Raw genomic sequence first — 18548 nt, forward strand, 5'->3', positions numbered from 1 at the left:
CCACACGCTATACGAATAATTAACACTTCAAAATATTCATCATATATATCAATCTGTCTCTTGTGCTTGAATTGGGCATAAGTGTGTAAGTTCCAATTCTAATTTCAAAAATTTAAATATCTTCACATGTCTAAAAAAATTCCCTTCTTTTAGCAAATTCCATATCGAATTGTACCTGTACCGATAACAATTTGAGGCAATGGAACCTGCACATTTAATGGATATCATTCATAATGCAGTTATATGCATACCAATGTTGTTGAAATCACTAAAACAATGAAAATACGACGTCTTACCTTATGTAAAGTTTCTGAAATGTTGATTTCATGTTTCATTCGTCAAGAATAATTTTTTTCAATTAACTTGTTTGTAGTTTCATTAATTCTACTATGGAGGATGAGAGTGGTTTTGAGAGTTAAAGAAAATAAATAAACTTGGGATATACATGTGAAAAGTAATTTGGATTTTTTTTTAAATGTTATAAGATTGAAATTGTCATTACATATTAGGTATGTAAGTAATTTAATATTAAATTTTAAGGAGGGTGTATTCAACATATTGTGGGGCGTTAATAAAAAAAAACCTTTAATTAATTAAAGTAAATTAATCTGCAATACTAAAGATGAGAAAAAGGAAATAGTTTTGTATAAATCAAGTTAAGAAAACACTAGGGATCTGCCGTCACCTATACAGGCATATTTTGAAGGTTAGGTTTTCCTAATATATGCCTATTTGGACCCCCCAACATAGAGCGTATATCAAACATGCAATCTGTCTGTAGTATTCAGATCAAATCTAAACATGCATGACTCATTAAGTTTTGTGAAATCTTTTGAAAAACCATGTAATCCTTAAGAAGTGGTGTTTGTCACATCCCGACTTGGGCCCCCACCACATTCCGGGCTCGCTCCACCACCGTAGTACGATATTGTCCGCTTTAGGCCCCGACCACACCCTCACAGTTTTGTTTTTGGGAACTCACACAAGAACTTCCCAGTGGGTCACCCATCATGGGAGTGTTCTTGTGTGAGTTCCCAGAAACAAAATCGTGAAGGTGTGGTAGGGGCCCAAAGCGGACAATGTCGTGCTACGGTGGAGTCGAGACCGGAATGTGGTGGGGGTCGACTGAAATCAAGGTGTGCTGGCCGTCACGCCTTGATTTCGGTCGGGGTGTGTCAATATTCATCCTAAGTGAACTTGCACGTATTAATCACAAGAAGCCTTCATCAATTTCAGGGACCGACCTCCGACCAAAATTACATCAAATTACTTTTCTAAACATCCTAATGGTGATCAAATATCAAGATAATTAGATAGTTAAAACCCGTGATTAATAATTCGAAAACCTACATGCATATAATCATAAGCAAATTGAAGATAAACTACATATTCTTGCTAAGGCTCGTGGCCTCACCCTAACAAAAAGAGGATTAGTTACACATATTCATAATAAAAATCATAAAGTTCTTTATTGAAATAATAAAAGATCGAAAACACCTTGAATGGAAAAAGTCTGAAGTTTTTTACGCTTGGCCAATTTCCTCTCTTCAAGAACGCATAGAGAGAAAGTTAACCCCAAAGAATATGCCTGCCAAGCTTATTTAACCTAGTAGAAATTAAATCCTCCTAATAAAAGGTCTTCCAATTCAATTAGGAAACTAAATACTAGAATAAAATAGGAAACATAAACCTAAATTAAATGGTAAAATTCGCCTAAAACCTGAATAGCCACGTTTTGTACCTCTAAACTGCTCCAAAACCGGCCCAAGATAGTTGGATCTAAGGTTTGGAATATTCTGAACACTTTTCGAAAGGGCTGCAAATCCATTAGAGGTCATCTCGAGCTTCAAACATGCAATTTAAGCCCAGAAACGTCATTTTCCAACATTGCGCACTGCTCATTTATTCTGTTGCCAGAAAATAACCGCTTAGTGGAAAAATCCCAAAATTTGACACAAATACGCCAAGAGACACATGAACGTCCTCCAATTTGAATCACTTCAAAATTCGTTCGTTTGATAATGTTTTTCTCCAGAGGAAGTCAGATGTCCTATATTGAAAATATAAATCAAAGTATCAAAATTCTACCAAAATAATTATCAAAACAAACTAAGAATAGGATAAAATATATAATATGAAATTAATTCATCAGAATCCGACAACTTTTCATCGTCAAATGAAGTCGTCAGGATGATCTGGGTTTCCGAGACATCAACAGAATTCGACAACTTTTTGGCGTCAAATGAAGTCGTCGAGATGATATGGGTTTTGGAGACATCAACAAGTCGATTAATGTGTGTGGTGTCCAATGAATCTAACTGAATAGATGCGATGAAATGGAGAGAGGGGGTTAACGCCCGAAGAATAGGCCGGCCAAGCTTATTTAACCTAGTAGAAACTAAATCCTCCTAATAAAAGGTCTTCCAATTCAACTAGGAAACTAAATACTAGAATAAAATAGGAAACATAACCTTAAATTAAATGGTAAAATTCGCCTAAAATCTGAATAGCCACATTTTGGACCTCTAAACTGCTCCAAAACTAGCCCAAGACAGCTGGATTTAAGGTTTGGAATATTCTGAACACTTTTCCAGAAGGCCACGAACACATCAAAGGTCATCTCAGGCTCCAAACATGCAATTTAAGCCCAGAAACGTCATTTTCCAGAACTGCATACTGTTCATTTATTCCGTTGCCAAAAAATAACCGCTTAGTGGAAAAATCTCAAATTTTGATACAAAGACGCCAAGAGACACACGAACGTCCTCTAATTTGAATCACTCTAAAATTCGTCCGTTTGATCATGTTTTGCTCCATAGGAAGTCGGATGTCCTATATTGAAAATATAAATCAAAGTATTAAAATTCTACCAAAACAATTATCAAAACATACTAAGAATATGGTAAAATATATAATATTAAATTAACTCATCAGAATCCAACAATCTTTCGGCGTCAAATGAAATGGTCAGGGTGATCTGGGTTTTGGAGACATCAACAGGTCGATTAATGTGTACGGCGTCCAGTGAATCTAACTGAATAGCTGCGATGAAATGGAGAGAGAGAGAGAGAGAGAGTCAGAACGAGTAAGGGTAAAAACCGAAACAAGACCGATTCTTCTGAGGTAAAACCGAAAAAGAAAGGTAAAATCCAAAAGATGAAACCGAAATAGGATCGGTTCTGACAAGGTAAAACCGAAATCGGACATATTCCTTATGGTAAAAAGGGAAATCAGACGGGATTTTTACATGTAACAATCGAAATCTGACGGGATAAGAGGAGGGACTGAGAAGGATTGAGGGTAAAAACCGAAAGATAAATCGAAACCGGCCAGGTTCTGCACTGTACAAACCGAAATCACACCTGTTTTTTGCGACAAAATCTTAACCAAAGTCCGTTCTTTCCAGGTGAAAACCGAAAACGAACAAGATTATGGTAACAAACTGAATTGTTGACCTAAAAACCAAAAACGAACCGGATTTTCAGCACAACAACTGAAAATGGAACCGAAAACGAACCATGTTTTCAAGGTAAAAACCGAAACCGATAGGGGATTCTTTAAGCTGAAAATCGAAACCGAACTTTTAAAGCTAAGACCCGAAAACAAACCTGACTAAAATTGAAAACCGAAGCGATTCTTTGAAGGTAAAACTGTTCAAGGCGGAGGAACTGAGACAGGTTGAGGGTAAAAACCGCAACCGAAACCTTAAAATCGGGTCGGTTTGTTTTGATCCGAAGAGAAGGAAATGCAGAGAATCTGCAGCTGCAAAAATTCAAATTTGTTGCTCAAAAAATCGATAAGCAAAAACCCTAAATTTTTAATTGAAACGACAAATTTCATACGAGGAGGAGATTTTACCTACAAACACCCTCCTTAAATTTTAGATTCTGAACTCGCAGATTGCTGCAGGTACCCAACACTCATCTTTTTGCCAAGCCGGCGAAACGCTGAAACCCGCTTTCGGCAAACCCCCCAATTCTCTTTCCTTTTCTTTCTTTCTTTTTTTTTTTTTCCCATAATTTTTGCTTTTCATTTTTTTTTTTTTAACATTCATTTTCTATTGGGGTTTTCACCCAAAAACATAAAAATAAATTAGGAAATGTAATGTATTGAAAAACTTGAGCTAATTATAATTTGCACCCTCCAGTGGTTTTCAAAATTGGCCATGAGATTTCAATTTCTTTGCAGTGCGCCCCTTGAGATTCTTAAATTGTACTAATTTATATATTTTATCTAAAAAAATTATTTGAATTTCACTAAATTGATTACATAATACGCATAAAATCCGTAACTGAATTGACATGTAAACTACATTTACAACACATGATCTAAAAAACTCATCAATTTAATGTATAATAGAAGTTCAACAAAAGGTTTAAGTCAATAAAATTTCAAAATTTTAAGAAGCAATTTACAAACGTCTTGCCCTAATTTGAAAATTACCTTAAAACCTAAGGGTATAAAATAATAAAAATAGTTAGCCCGAAAAACTTAACAAATAATCTCTCCGAGTCGAACCTACACTTATATCCAACTTTCCTAAATATTAACCATGAATGAAATATAAAACCTCAACATGACCAAATCTTAAATAAATTATTACAAAGATAAATGGGTTATTGCTGATTTGAAACATCCATCAAAACCAAAATTTCCATTTATAAAGTACAAAAGACCAAAATGTGGCCTTAAACAAGATTTTTCTGTGTGTCTATAATATGGTTTAGTATATTAAAAATAATAATAGCAGCAGGGTGGAAACTTAAAAAAAAATCTCCAACCAATTATATGATGACACTTGATGTACCGGAAATAAGTCCGGTACACTAAAAAATCTCTCCCTAAAAAGAGTCCGCTGGCTAATGCGAGCTAATACAACACCAAAAAGAAAAGGAAAAAAAAACTGCAGCCCAAATGCAACCCTAAGAAGGAAGTCACGTAGGGAGGTGGCGGTGAATTATGCTCTTCAAGGTTGTCCAGAGGCCATCTCCAATATCCAAGATGTTCTTGAGATTACCCTCATTTTCTTTAAATTGAACTTGCTGTAGGAGCAATTTCTCGAGATGTGCCTGGATTGGTTCAGTCTCTTTGACGGCGCCATGAATTTCCGCAAGTATTGCAGCCTGCCTGGCTTCAATCTTCATTTTCTTTTCCTCAAGTTCTTGAAATTCTTTCTCCTTGCTATCACAAAACTGAACCCTAGGTTGAAGAAGCTGTTTTGAAGCTTCGACTTGGCCAGTCAAGTTTTTGCCCATATCATACTCAGAATAGGCTTCGGAGTAGGCTCGAATAGATTGCTCTAGCTGCTTCAACATTGCCAAAATCATTGGTCTGGTGCCGATGGGAAAGCAATTAGAATCTATCAAGCTCTGGATGCTTGAAATCATGCGAGTTCGTTGAACCTCGCTAGCCATAGTAATAAAGTCCATTTCTAAAGTAGCTCTGGTTGTCGCTATGGCTTGTGAGTCTATGGTGGGAGTAGAACTGGAGGAGCTGGGCACTGTATTGTGTGCAGACGCTCTGTCTAAAAGTTGATGGAGTCTTTTATGGGAGCTCATCACCACTTCTGAAAACTCGTGACTCTACAATAGAAAGACGTTGAAGAAAACTAATAAGGCCTCTTTAAGCTAGTGTCAAGGACTGGAATGGAATAGATATATATGATGTATGTCAAACAAAGACATGGGTGCCAACTTCCAAATTATGTCCAAGTCGAAGCTAGAAGATACATTAGTTTTGAAGGAAACTTTCCCTCGAAATTCTACTATTTTCTAATCCATGTTTTACCTTCAACTTGACAAGACCTAAGGGTCATCAAATTAAAGAAAGTTGTGTATATACCTTTCCCGTGACCGTCCCAAAATCCCTTTGAACCACAGCCTTGCTTTTGCCATTTTCTGGCTCAATCGAAGTAGGCTCAGTTCCCTTCTCTTGACTCTATGTTTAAACAGATTTGTTAATGAAAAGGTTCAGATAAAACTGGCTCAGAAGATTAAAACAAACGCATCCACACACGCAAGTGCACAAATCAAAGATGAAATATTGTTTACCTCAACTACGTCTTGGGTGAAATCTTGGTTGGCATTTGAGGTTGGTTCCCATTGCACCAAGGCATGATTGCTAGACTCGGAAGCAGAGGTCTCATTGATTGTGGCCGAAATAACAATCCCCGTGGTTACAGTTGGCTGTGAGTCTTGAGCCTAGTTAAGTGAAATATTATCAGAAGTTAAGAAATGAAGATCTACATGGATAGAACAAGGTTTTCAAATACATGATCAGCCTATTGATTCTCAAGTCCTTGGTTGGAAACGATGACAGTAGTAGGATAGGGAAGTTGAGTTGCAAAAGGGAGGTCAACCAAAAAAATTTGTTTTACGGTTTACCTGATCAACTACATTGGCAATGGTATCTGGGTTCAGATGAATTGGCCCTCTGGCTAAAGATGCTGCGCCACTAGGGTCTGTAATAGAAAATGCAACCAATCTGGTGGTTGCATCGTCCTCTTGTGCCTGAAGAATGGATGGAGAATCTTGAATCTGAAACTGAATGTCATACCCAAACTATTGAAGAAGGCATAATCGAAGATGAAATATTGTTTACCTCAACTACGTCTTGGGCGAAATCTTGGTTGGCATTTGAGGTTGGTTCCCATTGCACCAAGGCATGATTGCTAGACTCGGAAGCAGCAGTCTCATTGATTGTGGCCGAAATAACAATCCCCGTGGTTACAGTTGGCTGTGAGTCTTGAACCTAGTTAAGTGAAATATCATCAGAAGTTAAGAAATGAAGATCTACATGGATAGAACAAGGTTTTCAAATACATGATCAGCCTATTGATTCTCAAGTCCTTGGTTGGAAACGATGACAGTAGTAGGATAGGGAAGTTGAGTCGCAAAAGGAAGGTCAACCAAAAAAATTTGTTTTACGGTTTACCTGATCAACTACATTGGCAATGGTATCTGGGTTCAGATGAATTGGCCCTCTGGCTAAAGATGCTGCGCCACTAGGGTCTGTAATAGAAAATGCAGCCAATCTGGTGGTTGCATCGTCCTCTTGTGCTTGAAGAATGGATGGAGAATCTTGAATCTGAAACTGAAAGTCATACCCAAACTATTGAAGAAGGCATATTTAAAAAATAAATACAAATTAAAAAATTTAAAGAAAAATATACATAAACTTTAGTAGATGGTTCAGATATTGAGGTCGTAGATAAATGAAACCTAAGGGTCATCGAATTAAAGAACATTGTCTACATACCCTTTCCGTCCCAACATCCCTTTGAACCATAATCTTGCCTTTGCCATTTTTTGGCTCAAATGAGGTAGGCTCAGTTTCCTTCTCTTGACTCTACGTTCAAACAAATTTGTTCATGAAAAGGTTCAAATAAAGCAGGCTTGGAAGATTAAAAAAAAAACACGCACGCACTCACGCACACGTAAAAATCAAAGATGGAATAGTGTTCACCTCAACATCTTGGACGAAATCTTGGTTGGCATTTGAGGTTGGTCTTGTTTGCACCAAGTCTGGATCGCTAGACTCAGGAGCAGCAGTGTTGTTGGTAGTGACCGCAATATCAACCCCAATGGTTGCAGTTGGTTGTGGAACTGGTGGCTGCGCCTTTTGAGCCAGCAAAACAAAATATTGTGAGTTTAGAAATGAAGACATGGATAGAACAAAATTTTCAAGCATCTGATCAGCTTGTTGATTATTAAGTCCTTGGTTGGAAACGATGAAAGTAGTAAGGGAAGAAATTTGAGTCACATTCTGAAAGGAGAAACAAGGAATTTTAGTTTTGGAACATGAAATAAAAGGAAGGTCAACCAAAGAAATCTGTTTTACCTGATCACCTACATTGGTAATGGTACATGGGTTTAGATGAATTGGCCCTACGGCTGAAGTTGCAGCCACAGTAGGGTCTGCAATATGAAATGCAGCCAATCTGGTGGTTTCATCATCCTGTTGTGTGTAAATAATGGATTGAGAATCTTGAATATTAAACTGAAAGTCATAACCCAAACTATCATAGGAGGCATGTATTAAAAAAAAAAATTTAGATAATTAGGCGGATCCTATTGTTCACAGATTAAAAAGGTTTTAAAAAACCAATATGCGTTAAATTCGAAAGAAAATTGAGATTTTTCCCTTCAAATTCATTTTTCTTTACTTGCAGCCTCTCCTAATCTCTTCTAGTGATTTTCGATGCATCAAACATGACTATTTCATATGGGTTTGGTACCAGTCAGAGAAGTGCAGAAGAAGAGTTGTAGATTCTACCTGGCTCAATGCAGTTGCATCATTCATCGCACCATCAGTAATGGTTCTATCAATTGTCACGGCCACATCAGATGCGGCTGGGTTGTTCCCTGCAATCACTTCCCCCTGTTGGATAGCAAAATTTAACTGTTGGACCTGAAGCAAATTTGAGTTAATACTAAAAAAGTTTGATAAAATAACAAAAATAATAATACAAATTCCAACCTGAGGATGTGCGGTCCCAACAGCTAGAGTCGCCTCTTCACTATCATTTGAGGGGGCCACACTATTGCTCTAGAAACATAAGAGATCTTAGACAAGGTACCAAAAATGAAAATAAATTTATGTTTTATTTTTTTGATACAAATGATATTCTTCTTTAAATTAACCTAAAATGCAGGCAAGGTAGATTAGATGCGTAGTGGGGGTATATTCTAGCCGTGAGTGACTTTGTGTGGCTGAGTCTACCTTCTGGCCACAAGTGACTTTGGGTCGCTTCCGGACTTGGTTTATATCGTTTCCCTCTTCCTCTTCATCTTCATCTTTCTCTTTGTCTACTTCTTCCATGGTTGCATTGTGTGTGGCCTGGGACTTTCCTTCTTCTGAGGCAGTGGAGTCCAGAAATAAATCATCACCCTCAGCTAAGAAACTATTTAGAGTCTCCCTCTATGAAATAAGTGTATGAATGAGAAAAAATCAATGCAGTTTTTGTAATGTTGCAACTTGAGAATTTACCGCGTTGCCTTTTTCCAAGAGGACTTGGCTCTACCGCAACACTTGAGCTGGCTCTCGAATGGGTCCAGACTGCATAAGAATAAGAATGGATTAAACTTTGTGAGCATAGGAAAAAAATACAAAACAAACGGAAAAAAAAAAAAAAAAAAAAAAACTCAAGAGGCGATCTGTGATGGTGGCTGGTGAATCCGTACAGCCTACACGAGTTGTAGTGAACATAATTCTTATCTCAAGTCATCTAGGGGTCATGGAGCAGTGAAAACCCTTAAAAGAAACAGCTTCTTCAGCTTCGTGCAAATACACGAAACAGCTTCTTCAGTCTTTTTTTTGTTGACCAATTCAACAAATAGTAGCTATTTCATGAACTCATGTATTGACAAAGACAGTATAGATTTAAAAGATACACTGGAACAAGGTGCTTGAGTAAGACAAAGGATCGCACTGCACGTACGAGAGTCTCCAGCAGTATAATGGTCATCAAATAATGCTTCCCAGGAGAAATCGTCAGCGAAGGAATGTTCTGCATGTTATAGAATGTCAAGTTAACTAATGAAAAATTCCAGAGAAATAGGGAAGGCAAAGCTGGCAAATGCATAACAAGGGGAAACAACCAACAAGTTTTGTTTAACAAATCACCAAAATCTTGAAAAATTTTGGAAAAACATATGACAAACCATGGAAAAAGATTTATCAATGTACAACAAAAGTACCTGTTTCGTCATCTCCAAAGCATGATGAATTTTCACTATACAAACTTGTCGTATCTACAAACCCGGGAAAAAGATTTATCAATGTACAACAAACTTGTCGTATCTACAAGTTACTTGAATAAGACAAAGGATCGCATTGCACGTACCAGAGAATCCAGTATTGACAGTTTTACTAAAGAAGCTTTCCCAACGATAATCATCACATGCTGCACATTATAGAATGTCAAGTTAAATAATGAAATACTCCAGATAAATATGGAAGGCAAATCTGGCAAATGAATAACAAACATATGACAATGTACAACAACCACCTGATTGAGCATCTTCAAAGTCTGATGTAGATAAACCACTCAAACTTTCCGTGTCTATAGCTTGGGAAGGCATTTGAAAATTTGTTGGAACAAAACATGAAGAAACAGCTTCTTTAACCTCTCTTTCATTGCAATCTGATTCAACAAACAGTATCTATTTAAATGAATTCATGTGTTGACTAAAACGATATGGATTTTTGAAAGGTAACGAGTATCACTTGTACGTATCAAGGTATCAGGAAATCCGGCATTGATCTTAGCCATAGCATGTTGCAATTTAGGAAGACGGGGTAACCCAAAATTTGCTTGGTGATTATATGCTGCAACATTTAATATGTTAAGTGAAGACAACAATAATAGAAGAAATATATAGAAGATAAACACGGAGAACAAATAATACAAAAAAAAAAAAAAAAATCACCAAAATATTTGTAAAAGAAATGGAACTCGTGACAAATATCGGAGAGATTTACAAGGTAAAACAAACACCTGATTCAGTGTTTTCGGACTCTGATGTCTGAGCACTATTCAAGTTTGTCCCATCTGTAGCTTGTGAATGCTGAACACCTTCCGCAGTCTCAATCTCTTCAATGTATCTAGCCTTTCTTTTCTCTCCCTGATCATGTTATATATCAAAATAAACGTGAATAGGTAGAACATGGATATGATGGGCAAATTATAAGATCATAAGGGACTAGATCTCATCTAAAGTCACATCTAGATTGTTGTATAACTGATCCAATGAAGTAGTTTTCCTTTATTTTGAGACTGAATCTCACATTAGGAAAAGAATGGAACTTGCACGTGCTTATAAGGAGTTTAGTTACTCTCCATATTGCCAATTCGTTTTATGGTGGAACCACAACTTCCTTCACTTTAGAAGTCTGTATTTGATTGTAAAAGACACTAGTCATTATTTTATAATAAAGACAAGAACCAAGAAGCTCAAGTCTATATCTAAAGCCCTTTTGCATTTACTTACAAGAGTTTGATCTCTTCATACTTCAAAATCCAAAAGGTGATTTGAAAATGAAATTTACTGAAAGAAAGGGTGTGTAAGATTCTCAAGGACTAACTGCACAGATTAATGAAATGCTACTGAAAATATAAATGACAGTGTAAGGCATAACCTTTACGTCCCGATAGTGGACAAGAACCATATGTGAGAGATTCCTGCAGCAGTGACATATTAGGGTTTAGGGTTTGCGATTAATCACATTGCAAGCATGTAATACTAAATGTTTATGCATTAAAGTGAGTTGACAGAGGAGAGATTACTGTATTAAGGCCGAAAAAGAGAATAAATTCTTTTAGAAACTCACTCATCAACCATCCAGTAACTGCGTCGTTGAAATTTTTGATATTCTTCCCCATGAGCATAGTAGCAGTGCAATGTATCACAACCTTCAACCTGACAGATATGGACAATAATTGTTCAATAAGTTTAACTGGGAAATAAGGAATTTTCAACATTGTTATTTTCTTCCCACAAAAGCAACACATCAAAATTATACCATGCCACATTGCTCCATATCAACTTTATACCAAAATTCTTCCAACTATACTACATCAAATTACGGATGGCGATATTCAACATGCCAATTTGTTCCATAAAATAAACCAACAGCTACAAGGCTAATTGATTAAGTTACATAAATATAGTTGTATGGATAAGTGTCATGCTTAATACATCATATTTCTTATAACATCAACCTTGGCGTATGCTTACCTTGAGCTTCTCATGGCCTTCCTTAGTCCTTCCATCTTTTGCCTTCTTCCATTTATAGCCATCATTTCTAAAATGTTTCTGCACCTTCTTATCAAAAACAAAAATGGATCCACCTAACACAAATGATGTATGTTAAGGAAAAATAGGTTTCATATGTTTCCAAATAAAGCAATGCAATGTTCACAGGCATCCCAAAATAATTAATAAAAATAAACGTCTTAACATCCAATGCAAATGTCTATTCTTATATTCTTGAAGGCCAATGCCACTATATCCCAATTAATTTCTTAGAAATAAAAAGGGAACTGTTATTGGTACTCCAAAAATCTCATTTGTGAGGAATGCACAATGACATTTTGGAGCGCCGATAACAATTCTCATAAAAAATTGCCTGATTAATCTTATAGAGAAGAAAAACCCACAAATCTCATATGAGAGGGCAATCCAAAAGAAAATGATCAAGCAACTCGACTGATACTTTACAGAAACACCGGTTGACATAAACTTTCCTCTTATCCAAATGATAAGAGTTCAAAACTCATAAAGGGAATTTTCAATACACAACCAAATGAATCTTCGAAGAATGATGCAGAAAGCAAAATCAAATTCCAAAAATGCTAAAGAAAACTCGAGTTAAATCAGCCAATCAATGCAGCAGAAAGTCATACTCGGTGGCATAACTGCAGGCTTCTCAGAAATTGCAACTCCGTCAGGATTTCGAAGAACTTCACATATTTCATCCGGACGTAGCCATCGATGTTTCCCTTCAAAGAGTATTCTTCTTGAATTCGATTGTAGAATTCTACTTTCTGCATTCAATCATATCATAATCAATAAATAATAAAATATCAATGTTGAAAATTTGATATATTTCAGGTATATAATTACAACTTTCAAGAAAACACAAGAACCACATATGAACTTGGATCAAAATATTTTTACGATGACAAGTAAATGCTAATTAGACTCGCTGTGAACTTGCTGACACGTGCATACCCATGCATCACCGTTTGATAATTATTTTATTTTTAATTATTCTTTTGTTTTTTATCTCGTATTTTAATTCTTAAATTTGAAGTTCTAAGTTTCTATTTTTAAGAAGTGACGAATAGAAAAAGAAGGAAGGGGGTTATTTAAGAAATGTACATAGAATAACACAAAATGAAAACTAAAAACAATTTTAAGTTTTTGTTTTCATATATACTCTTTCGTTTCTCCCTACTCTCTCCAACCACCTCCATCCCCCAATTGCAAAAAGTAGACATTTTTATCCAACATATCAAACTTACCAAATTGATCATCCAAATAGCGATTGATCTCCGCCATGAACTCGTCGTCAGTTAATTGATCAGCAATAAAGCGATTGGCCATGGACTCGGCAGTGGGTTTCGATTAAATTCACTGTGATTGCAATTTTTGCACAAGCAGCTGCATCTCTAAATTCACTCACTCGTGGCCTGCACCATATATATATATATATATATATATATATATAAACATAATATTATAATGCAGTGCTTTGATCTGAAGGTGTTGTAAAACAAAGAAACCGAGTGCCGAGTAAAAGGCAGAGTTTGGAACTGGAAAGTTCATTCTTCCACAGAACGCGTTTAAAACTGAAAATGCCGAGTAGCCGACTCTGACTTTTCTGTTCGCACTTCTCATACAAAATAATTGAAGGTAAAAACCGAAATCGGACCTGTTCACTGAAGGTAAAAACCTAAACCAAACCGGTTTCCTAAGGTAAAAGCCGAAATCGAAGGTAAAAACCGAAACAGAACCGAATTCTTTTCGAGGTAAAACCGAAAAAAAAAAAAAGTGTACAAGAGGAGGATTGAGGGTAAAAACCGAAAAATGAAACCGAATCCACATCGGTTCTTATAAGGTAAAACCGAATCGGACAGATTTCTCGGAAGGGAATTTTTTAAGATGAAAACCGAAACCCAACCGGTGGTCCGGTTCAAAAGAGGGACTGTGACATATGAAGGGCAAAAACCGAACTCGAATTTTGTAGATGATGTATTTTATATTAAATTATGTTGTTTATTGTGTAATTTAGTCGAATTTTTTCTATTATCTAGATCTATTATTTATCGTACATGCAGTCAGTTTTTGTTAGAAATTATTTGTGTTCAATTTTAGATAAATAATTAAATAATTTCTCATCGTACGATACATAATAAATAATTAAGATGCGAGGATTACTATGTGTAAAAATATCATGCAGTAAAAAAAAATATTCATACAAAACTTTATTTGAATCAGAATTTGATTATAAAAATAATATTTGAGTAATTAAGAATTTAAAAAAATTTCATCTATAAATTATTTACAATTGAAATAAGTTATTTACAATTGAAATGTGCAAATAATATTTCTCATTTTTTCACGAATCTTTCTAATTTTCAACATTTGGATGGGATAAATCGAAGAAAATCAACCATAATAATTAAGAAGTAAAATGGGGTGGCCGCTCCAGAATACTCCCCCTTCCCTCTCAAAACGCTCTGCATTTACTCCTCGCCGCCGTGACTGTCACTTTCTCGTTCCTTGACCTTCTCTTCCGTTCTCCTCCTCCGTCAACTTCGTTGCTTGGCACTTCGAAGACTACAGTTTACTGTTTCCATTCCGCTGTTTGGTTGCTGAGAAAAAGGTACGCAAAGGAAGAGAGAAACAATTAGTTCTCCTTAATTTTTTTAGAGTTGCTATTTTCCTTTTTACTTCCCCAAATTTTTTGAGCTGCCAAACGGAGAGCCGGTTTAGTTTCCTGCTCCTGGAGTTCTTGTTCTTAATAGCTGGCTAAGGCCCGAAAACGGCGCCGCATTGCCATTTGGTACCATCTGATATGATCAGCAGAGCCTTTAATTTCGTCAATTGAACTGTATTTCATACAATAAACAAAGTAATTAGTTTGTTCAGAAACTTAATAAGATCGTTTTATTGTGTGAACTAGTTTCTTAATGAGTACTAAATAATGGTCGCTATGAGCAGCAATTGTTCTTCCCGAGCAGAGTGTGGCATCGGAGAAGGCAGGATTGGCAGTGAACAAGAAAGGTTTAACATTGAAAGAGCTTCTTCAGCAAACATCTCATTACAACCCGAAAGTTCGTAAAGGTATTGTAATGTTATTTTAAAATATTTTCTTAATGAAAGCGCTTACAGCCTTATAGTATCTTCCAAAATATGAGAATTAATCTATTTTTAACCTGAAATAGATTACCTAGATCGTTGATCATGTATTTCTGCACATTGAAGAAGTTACGACCTTTTCAATAATTATGTTGTCTAGGAAGTTGTTTCCCATTATTGATTTGCTGTACCATATAGTGTATGTCTAATAATCCTACCGTTATTTCTCTCTGAAGATGCAGTATTGGGTATGAAGGATTTACTCCTTAGGTATCCAGAAGAGTTGAGGTTGCACAAGTATGCTGTTGTTGAAAAGCTGCGTGAACGCGTTGGCGATGACGTTAGACTGGTTCGAGATACGCTATATCAACTTTTTAAGTCAGTAATTTTACCCGGCTGTAAGGAGGTAATTTTTTATTCTTGTCTGAATGCAGCAAGGTAAAAACCTGTTGTGAATTAAATGTATTAATGCGAAACAAGGACGATTATATTTGATTATTTGCAGTTCAAGAAACTTTTGGGTTGTTAATTACACTATTTTCCTCTTAATTTTTTCAAGATACATGTGTCTTATTTGCCAAATTTTATTCAATTGTTGCCATGCATTGCACTAAATTAAATGGCCAGGCCATACTTCTGGATGCGCAAAGCCATTCCTAGCTGGGGGGAAATGGAATTTATTCTTTCTCTTTTATAGACATTGACGTAAATTATCTTTGAAGGGCTTATTCTTTTTCCTTCCTAGTTTTCACTTTTTCTTAATGTTATGCATCTTCCATACAAAATTCCCTATTTCTCAATTAAGCTTATTGAACAATTAGTGTCCATATCTGTCAGGTTGAAGGTCTTGATAATTTGCATTGCTACTATGCTCATGTAGAAGAAGATCAAAATTTTCAACGACGCAGTTACTGGATTCTTGAAGACTGATTTTCTAAAAGAATTTATTCTCTTTTTCAGCCTTAATGCAATAAGCTCTCATCTCTGTCAACTCGCTTTAATACAGTAAACATTTAGTCTTACATGCTTACAATTTGATTAATCGCAAACCCTAAACCCTAATATGTCTCAGTTAAACTTGTTGAAGAATTATTGTCCATATCTGTCAGGTTGAAGGTCTTGATACATTGCACTGCTACTATGCTCATGGAGAAGAATATCAAAAATTTCAACAACGCAGTTACTGGATGCTTGAAGAGTGAGTTTCTAAAAGAATTTATTTTAATTTTCGGCCTTAATGCATTAATCTCTCTTCTTTGTCAACTCGCTTTAATACAGTAAACATTTAGTCTTACATGCTTACAATTTGATTAATCGCAAACCCTAAACCCTAATATGTCAGGAATCTCTCACATATGGTTCTCATCCACTTTCAGGATGTAAAGGTTATGCCTTACACTGCCATTTATATTTTCAGTAGCATTTCATTAATCTGTGCACTTAGTCCTTGAGATTCTTACACGCCATTTCTTTCAGTAATTTTCATTTTCAAATCACCGTATGGATTTTGAAGTATGAAGAGATCAAACTCTTGTAAGTAAATGCAAAAGGGTTTTAGATATAGACTTGAACTCCTTGTTTCTCATCTTTATTATGAAATAATGACTAGTGTCTCTTACATTCAAATACAAACTTTGAAAGCGAAGGAAGTTGTGATTCCACCATAAAACCAATTGGCAATGTGGAGAGTAACTAAACTCCTTATAAGCACGTGCAAGTTTCATTCTTTCCCTGATGTGAGATTCGGTCTCAAAATAAAGGAAAACTAATTCTTTGGATTAGTTATACAACAATCTAGATATTACTTTATCTAAGATCTAGACCTTTCTGACCTTACAATTTGTCCGTCATAACCTATTCAAGTTTATTTTGATGTATAACATGATCAGGGAGAGAAGAAAGGCTAGATACATTAAAGAGACTGAAGCTGCAGAAGGTGTTCAGCATTCTCGCGAAACTGACGAAATTACACCCAATTCTAAGATGGACAGTTTTGCTTTTTCTAGTTTCAATCCAAGTAATTTCCAGCATTCACAAGCTACAGATGGGAACAAGCTTGAATAATGCTCAGACATCAGAGTCTCGAAAACACTAAATCAGGTTTTTGTTTTACATTGTCAAAAACTTTCTCTGATATTTGTCACAAGTTCTCTTTCTTTATTTTGAGCATTATTCAAAATTAAGAAATATCGAAGAAAGATTTTGAAAATGTAAAACAAAAACCTAATTCAGTGTTTTCAGACTCTGATGTTTGAGCATTATTCAAGTTTGTCCCATCTGTAGCTTGTGAATGCTGGAAATTACTTGGATTGACACTAGAAAAAGCAAAAATGTTGATCTCAGAATTGGAATTAATTTTGTCAGTTTCACAGGAATGTTGAACACCTTCTGCAGACTCAGTCTTTTCAATGTATATAGCCTTTCTTTTATCTCCTTGATCATGTTATACATCAAAATAAACGTGAATAGGTAGAACATATATATGACGAACATATATATATAGGACGGAAACCGAAACCTCCAAATTGGGTGGGTTTGTTTTGATCGGAAGAGAAGGAAGCGGAGCTGCAGCAATCGGCATACCAATCATAATCTGCACCTGCAAAATTTCAAATTTGTTGTTAATCAGACAATAAATCAATAAGCAAAAACCCTAAGTTTTATTAATTGGGCTCAGAAAATCGAAACGGCAAACACCCTAAGTTGGTTTTTTTTTAAATTCTCTTTTGATTCGGGTAGGTGAAAAAGCTACATCAGTTTACTGTTTTCACTTTGCACTGCTCTGTTTGGTTGCCGCGAAAAGGTACGAAAAGCAAAACGCAAACCGAAACCACACCAGTTCAAGGAAGGGACAGACAAACTAAGGGTGAAAATCGAAGAGAAAACCGCAATCGGACCTGTTCATTTTAGGTAAAAACCGAAACCGAAACCGAACCAATTTCTTAAGGTAAAAACTGAAACCAAACCGATTTAAGTGAAAGAATTGAGACAGGCAAGGGTAAAAACCAAGCGAGATCGGTTCTTTAGGAAAAAAAAAACCGAAATCATTGCAAATTCAAATCTAAGACATCATGCCGAGTACGAGCAAAAGAAAGATTGAAGAGCAGGAAGCCTCATGGCCATTGTTCAAGGAAATAAACCAAGTTGTTTAAAAAGAAAATTACATCAAAAGAAAGTAAACGGGACAAGGTCTTCATAAGCTCGCTACTTCAAATGTCTTCAGATTCATGCTCTGCCAAGAAAAGGAAAGCAAGTGTCATGAAAGGCAAGAGTCTGAGCACAGTGAGTTACCCCTCCAAAGAACCACTGGTGCCGGCAATTAAATGGTCCGCCGCAAGCTGAAGGCAGGCCGCTATCTCTTTTGAACTCCCATGAACCAACTTCTTCAGCTTAAGCTTCTCAGCCTCCAATTCCTTACGCTGCAGCTCGACGACGCGCTCCAACTTTTTCACCTTGACAAATTGGTCCAGAATTCCTTTGTCCTCCTCAAGGTGAAGTCCAAACATAAGTGTCACGAGACCTCTCTCACCTAACCGGTGGCCAACAAGGACACAGAGTCATGGAACCCGTTGAGCTGCTCAAGAATTTGGTGTTGCTGATACTCGAGTTCGAGATCGGCCTCCGTGATGTCGATGGCTACCATGGAGGCTTTGCTCTTGCCCATGGAAACAACACACCTAA

The 18548-nt window shown here is 36.2% G+C and overlaps 2 protein-coding genes and 1 long non-coding RNA gene across 29 annotated transcripts; 1 reads left to right on the top strand and 2 right to left on the bottom strand.

The window, feature by feature from the left end:
* Positions 1 to 1585: 1585 nt before the first annotated feature.
* On the bottom strand, positions 1586 to 4050 carry LOC137744209 (uncharacterized). 2 transcript variants are annotated; one of them, XR_015954032.1, is made up of 4 exons: positions 3859 to 4050; positions 3609 to 3762; positions 2928 to 3042; positions 1586 to 2832 (listed from the first exon to the last, which is right to left on the bottom strand). It is a non-coding gene; the product is annotated as an uncharacterized LOC137744209 (long non-coding RNA). The 2 variants fall into 2 exon arrangements; XR_011069604.2 differs by lacking the exon at positions 2928 to 3042 and having other exon boundaries at positions 2351 to 2832; positions 3859 to 4042.
* A 584-nt stretch (positions 4051 to 4634) lies between these two features.
* Positions 4635 to 13361, bottom strand: LOC137745037 (uncharacterized). 26 transcript variants are annotated; one of them, XM_088681751.1, is made up of 24 exons: positions 13028 to 13348; positions 12407 to 12547; positions 11739 to 11851; positions 11332 to 11420; positions 11140 to 11182; positions 10499 to 10625; positions 10228 to 10329; positions 10010 to 10144; positions 9845 to 9904; positions 9699 to 9752; positions 9440 to 9508; positions 8989 to 9057; positions 8722 to 8894; positions 8479 to 8547; positions 8275 to 8400; positions 7840 to 7956; positions 7465 to 7617; positions 7258 to 7347; positions 6934 to 7092; positions 6601 to 6750; positions 6384 to 6509; positions 6051 to 6200; positions 5842 to 5937; positions 4635 to 5582 (listed from the first exon to the last, which is right to left on the bottom strand). In XM_088681751.1, the coding sequence occupies exons 1-24, from the start codon at positions 13107 to 13109 to the stop codon at positions 4935 to 4937; spliced, it is 3141 nt and encodes a 1046-aa protein (XP_088537877.1). In that variant the 5' UTR covers positions 13110 to 13348; the 3' UTR covers positions 4635 to 4934. The 26 variants fall into 26 exon arrangements, with proteins under 26 accessions (XP_088537877.1, XP_088537882.1, XP_088537876.1 ...); XM_088681756.1 differs by having other exon boundaries at positions 8722 to 8852; positions 13028 to 13347; XM_088681750.1 differs by having other exon boundaries at positions 7840 to 7998; positions 8275 to 8409; positions 8722 to 8852; positions 13028 to 13347.
* Positions 13362 to 14177: 816 nt separating this feature from the next.
* On the top strand, positions 14178 to 17534 carry LOC148692514 (uncharacterized). Its single transcript, XM_088681777.1, has 5 exons — positions 14178 to 14391; positions 14730 to 14852; positions 15104 to 15273; positions 15977 to 16065; positions 16757 to 17534. The coding sequence occupies exons 3-5, from the start codon at positions 15118 to 15120 to the stop codon at positions 16929 to 16931; spliced, it is 420 nt and encodes a 139-aa protein (XP_088537903.1). The 5' UTR covers positions 14178 to 14391; positions 14730 to 14852; positions 15104 to 15117; the 3' UTR covers positions 16932 to 17534.
* Positions 17535 to 18548: the final 1014 nt, after the last annotated feature.

The sequence above is a fragment of the Pyrus communis genome, chromosome 12, assembly GCF_041283825.1.
Source record: "Pyrus communis isolate YQ-2024b chromosome 12, ASM4128382v1, whole genome shotgun sequence".
NCBI classification, from domain to species: domain Eukaryota; kingdom Viridiplantae; phylum Streptophyta; class Magnoliopsida; order Rosales; family Rosaceae; genus Pyrus; species Pyrus communis.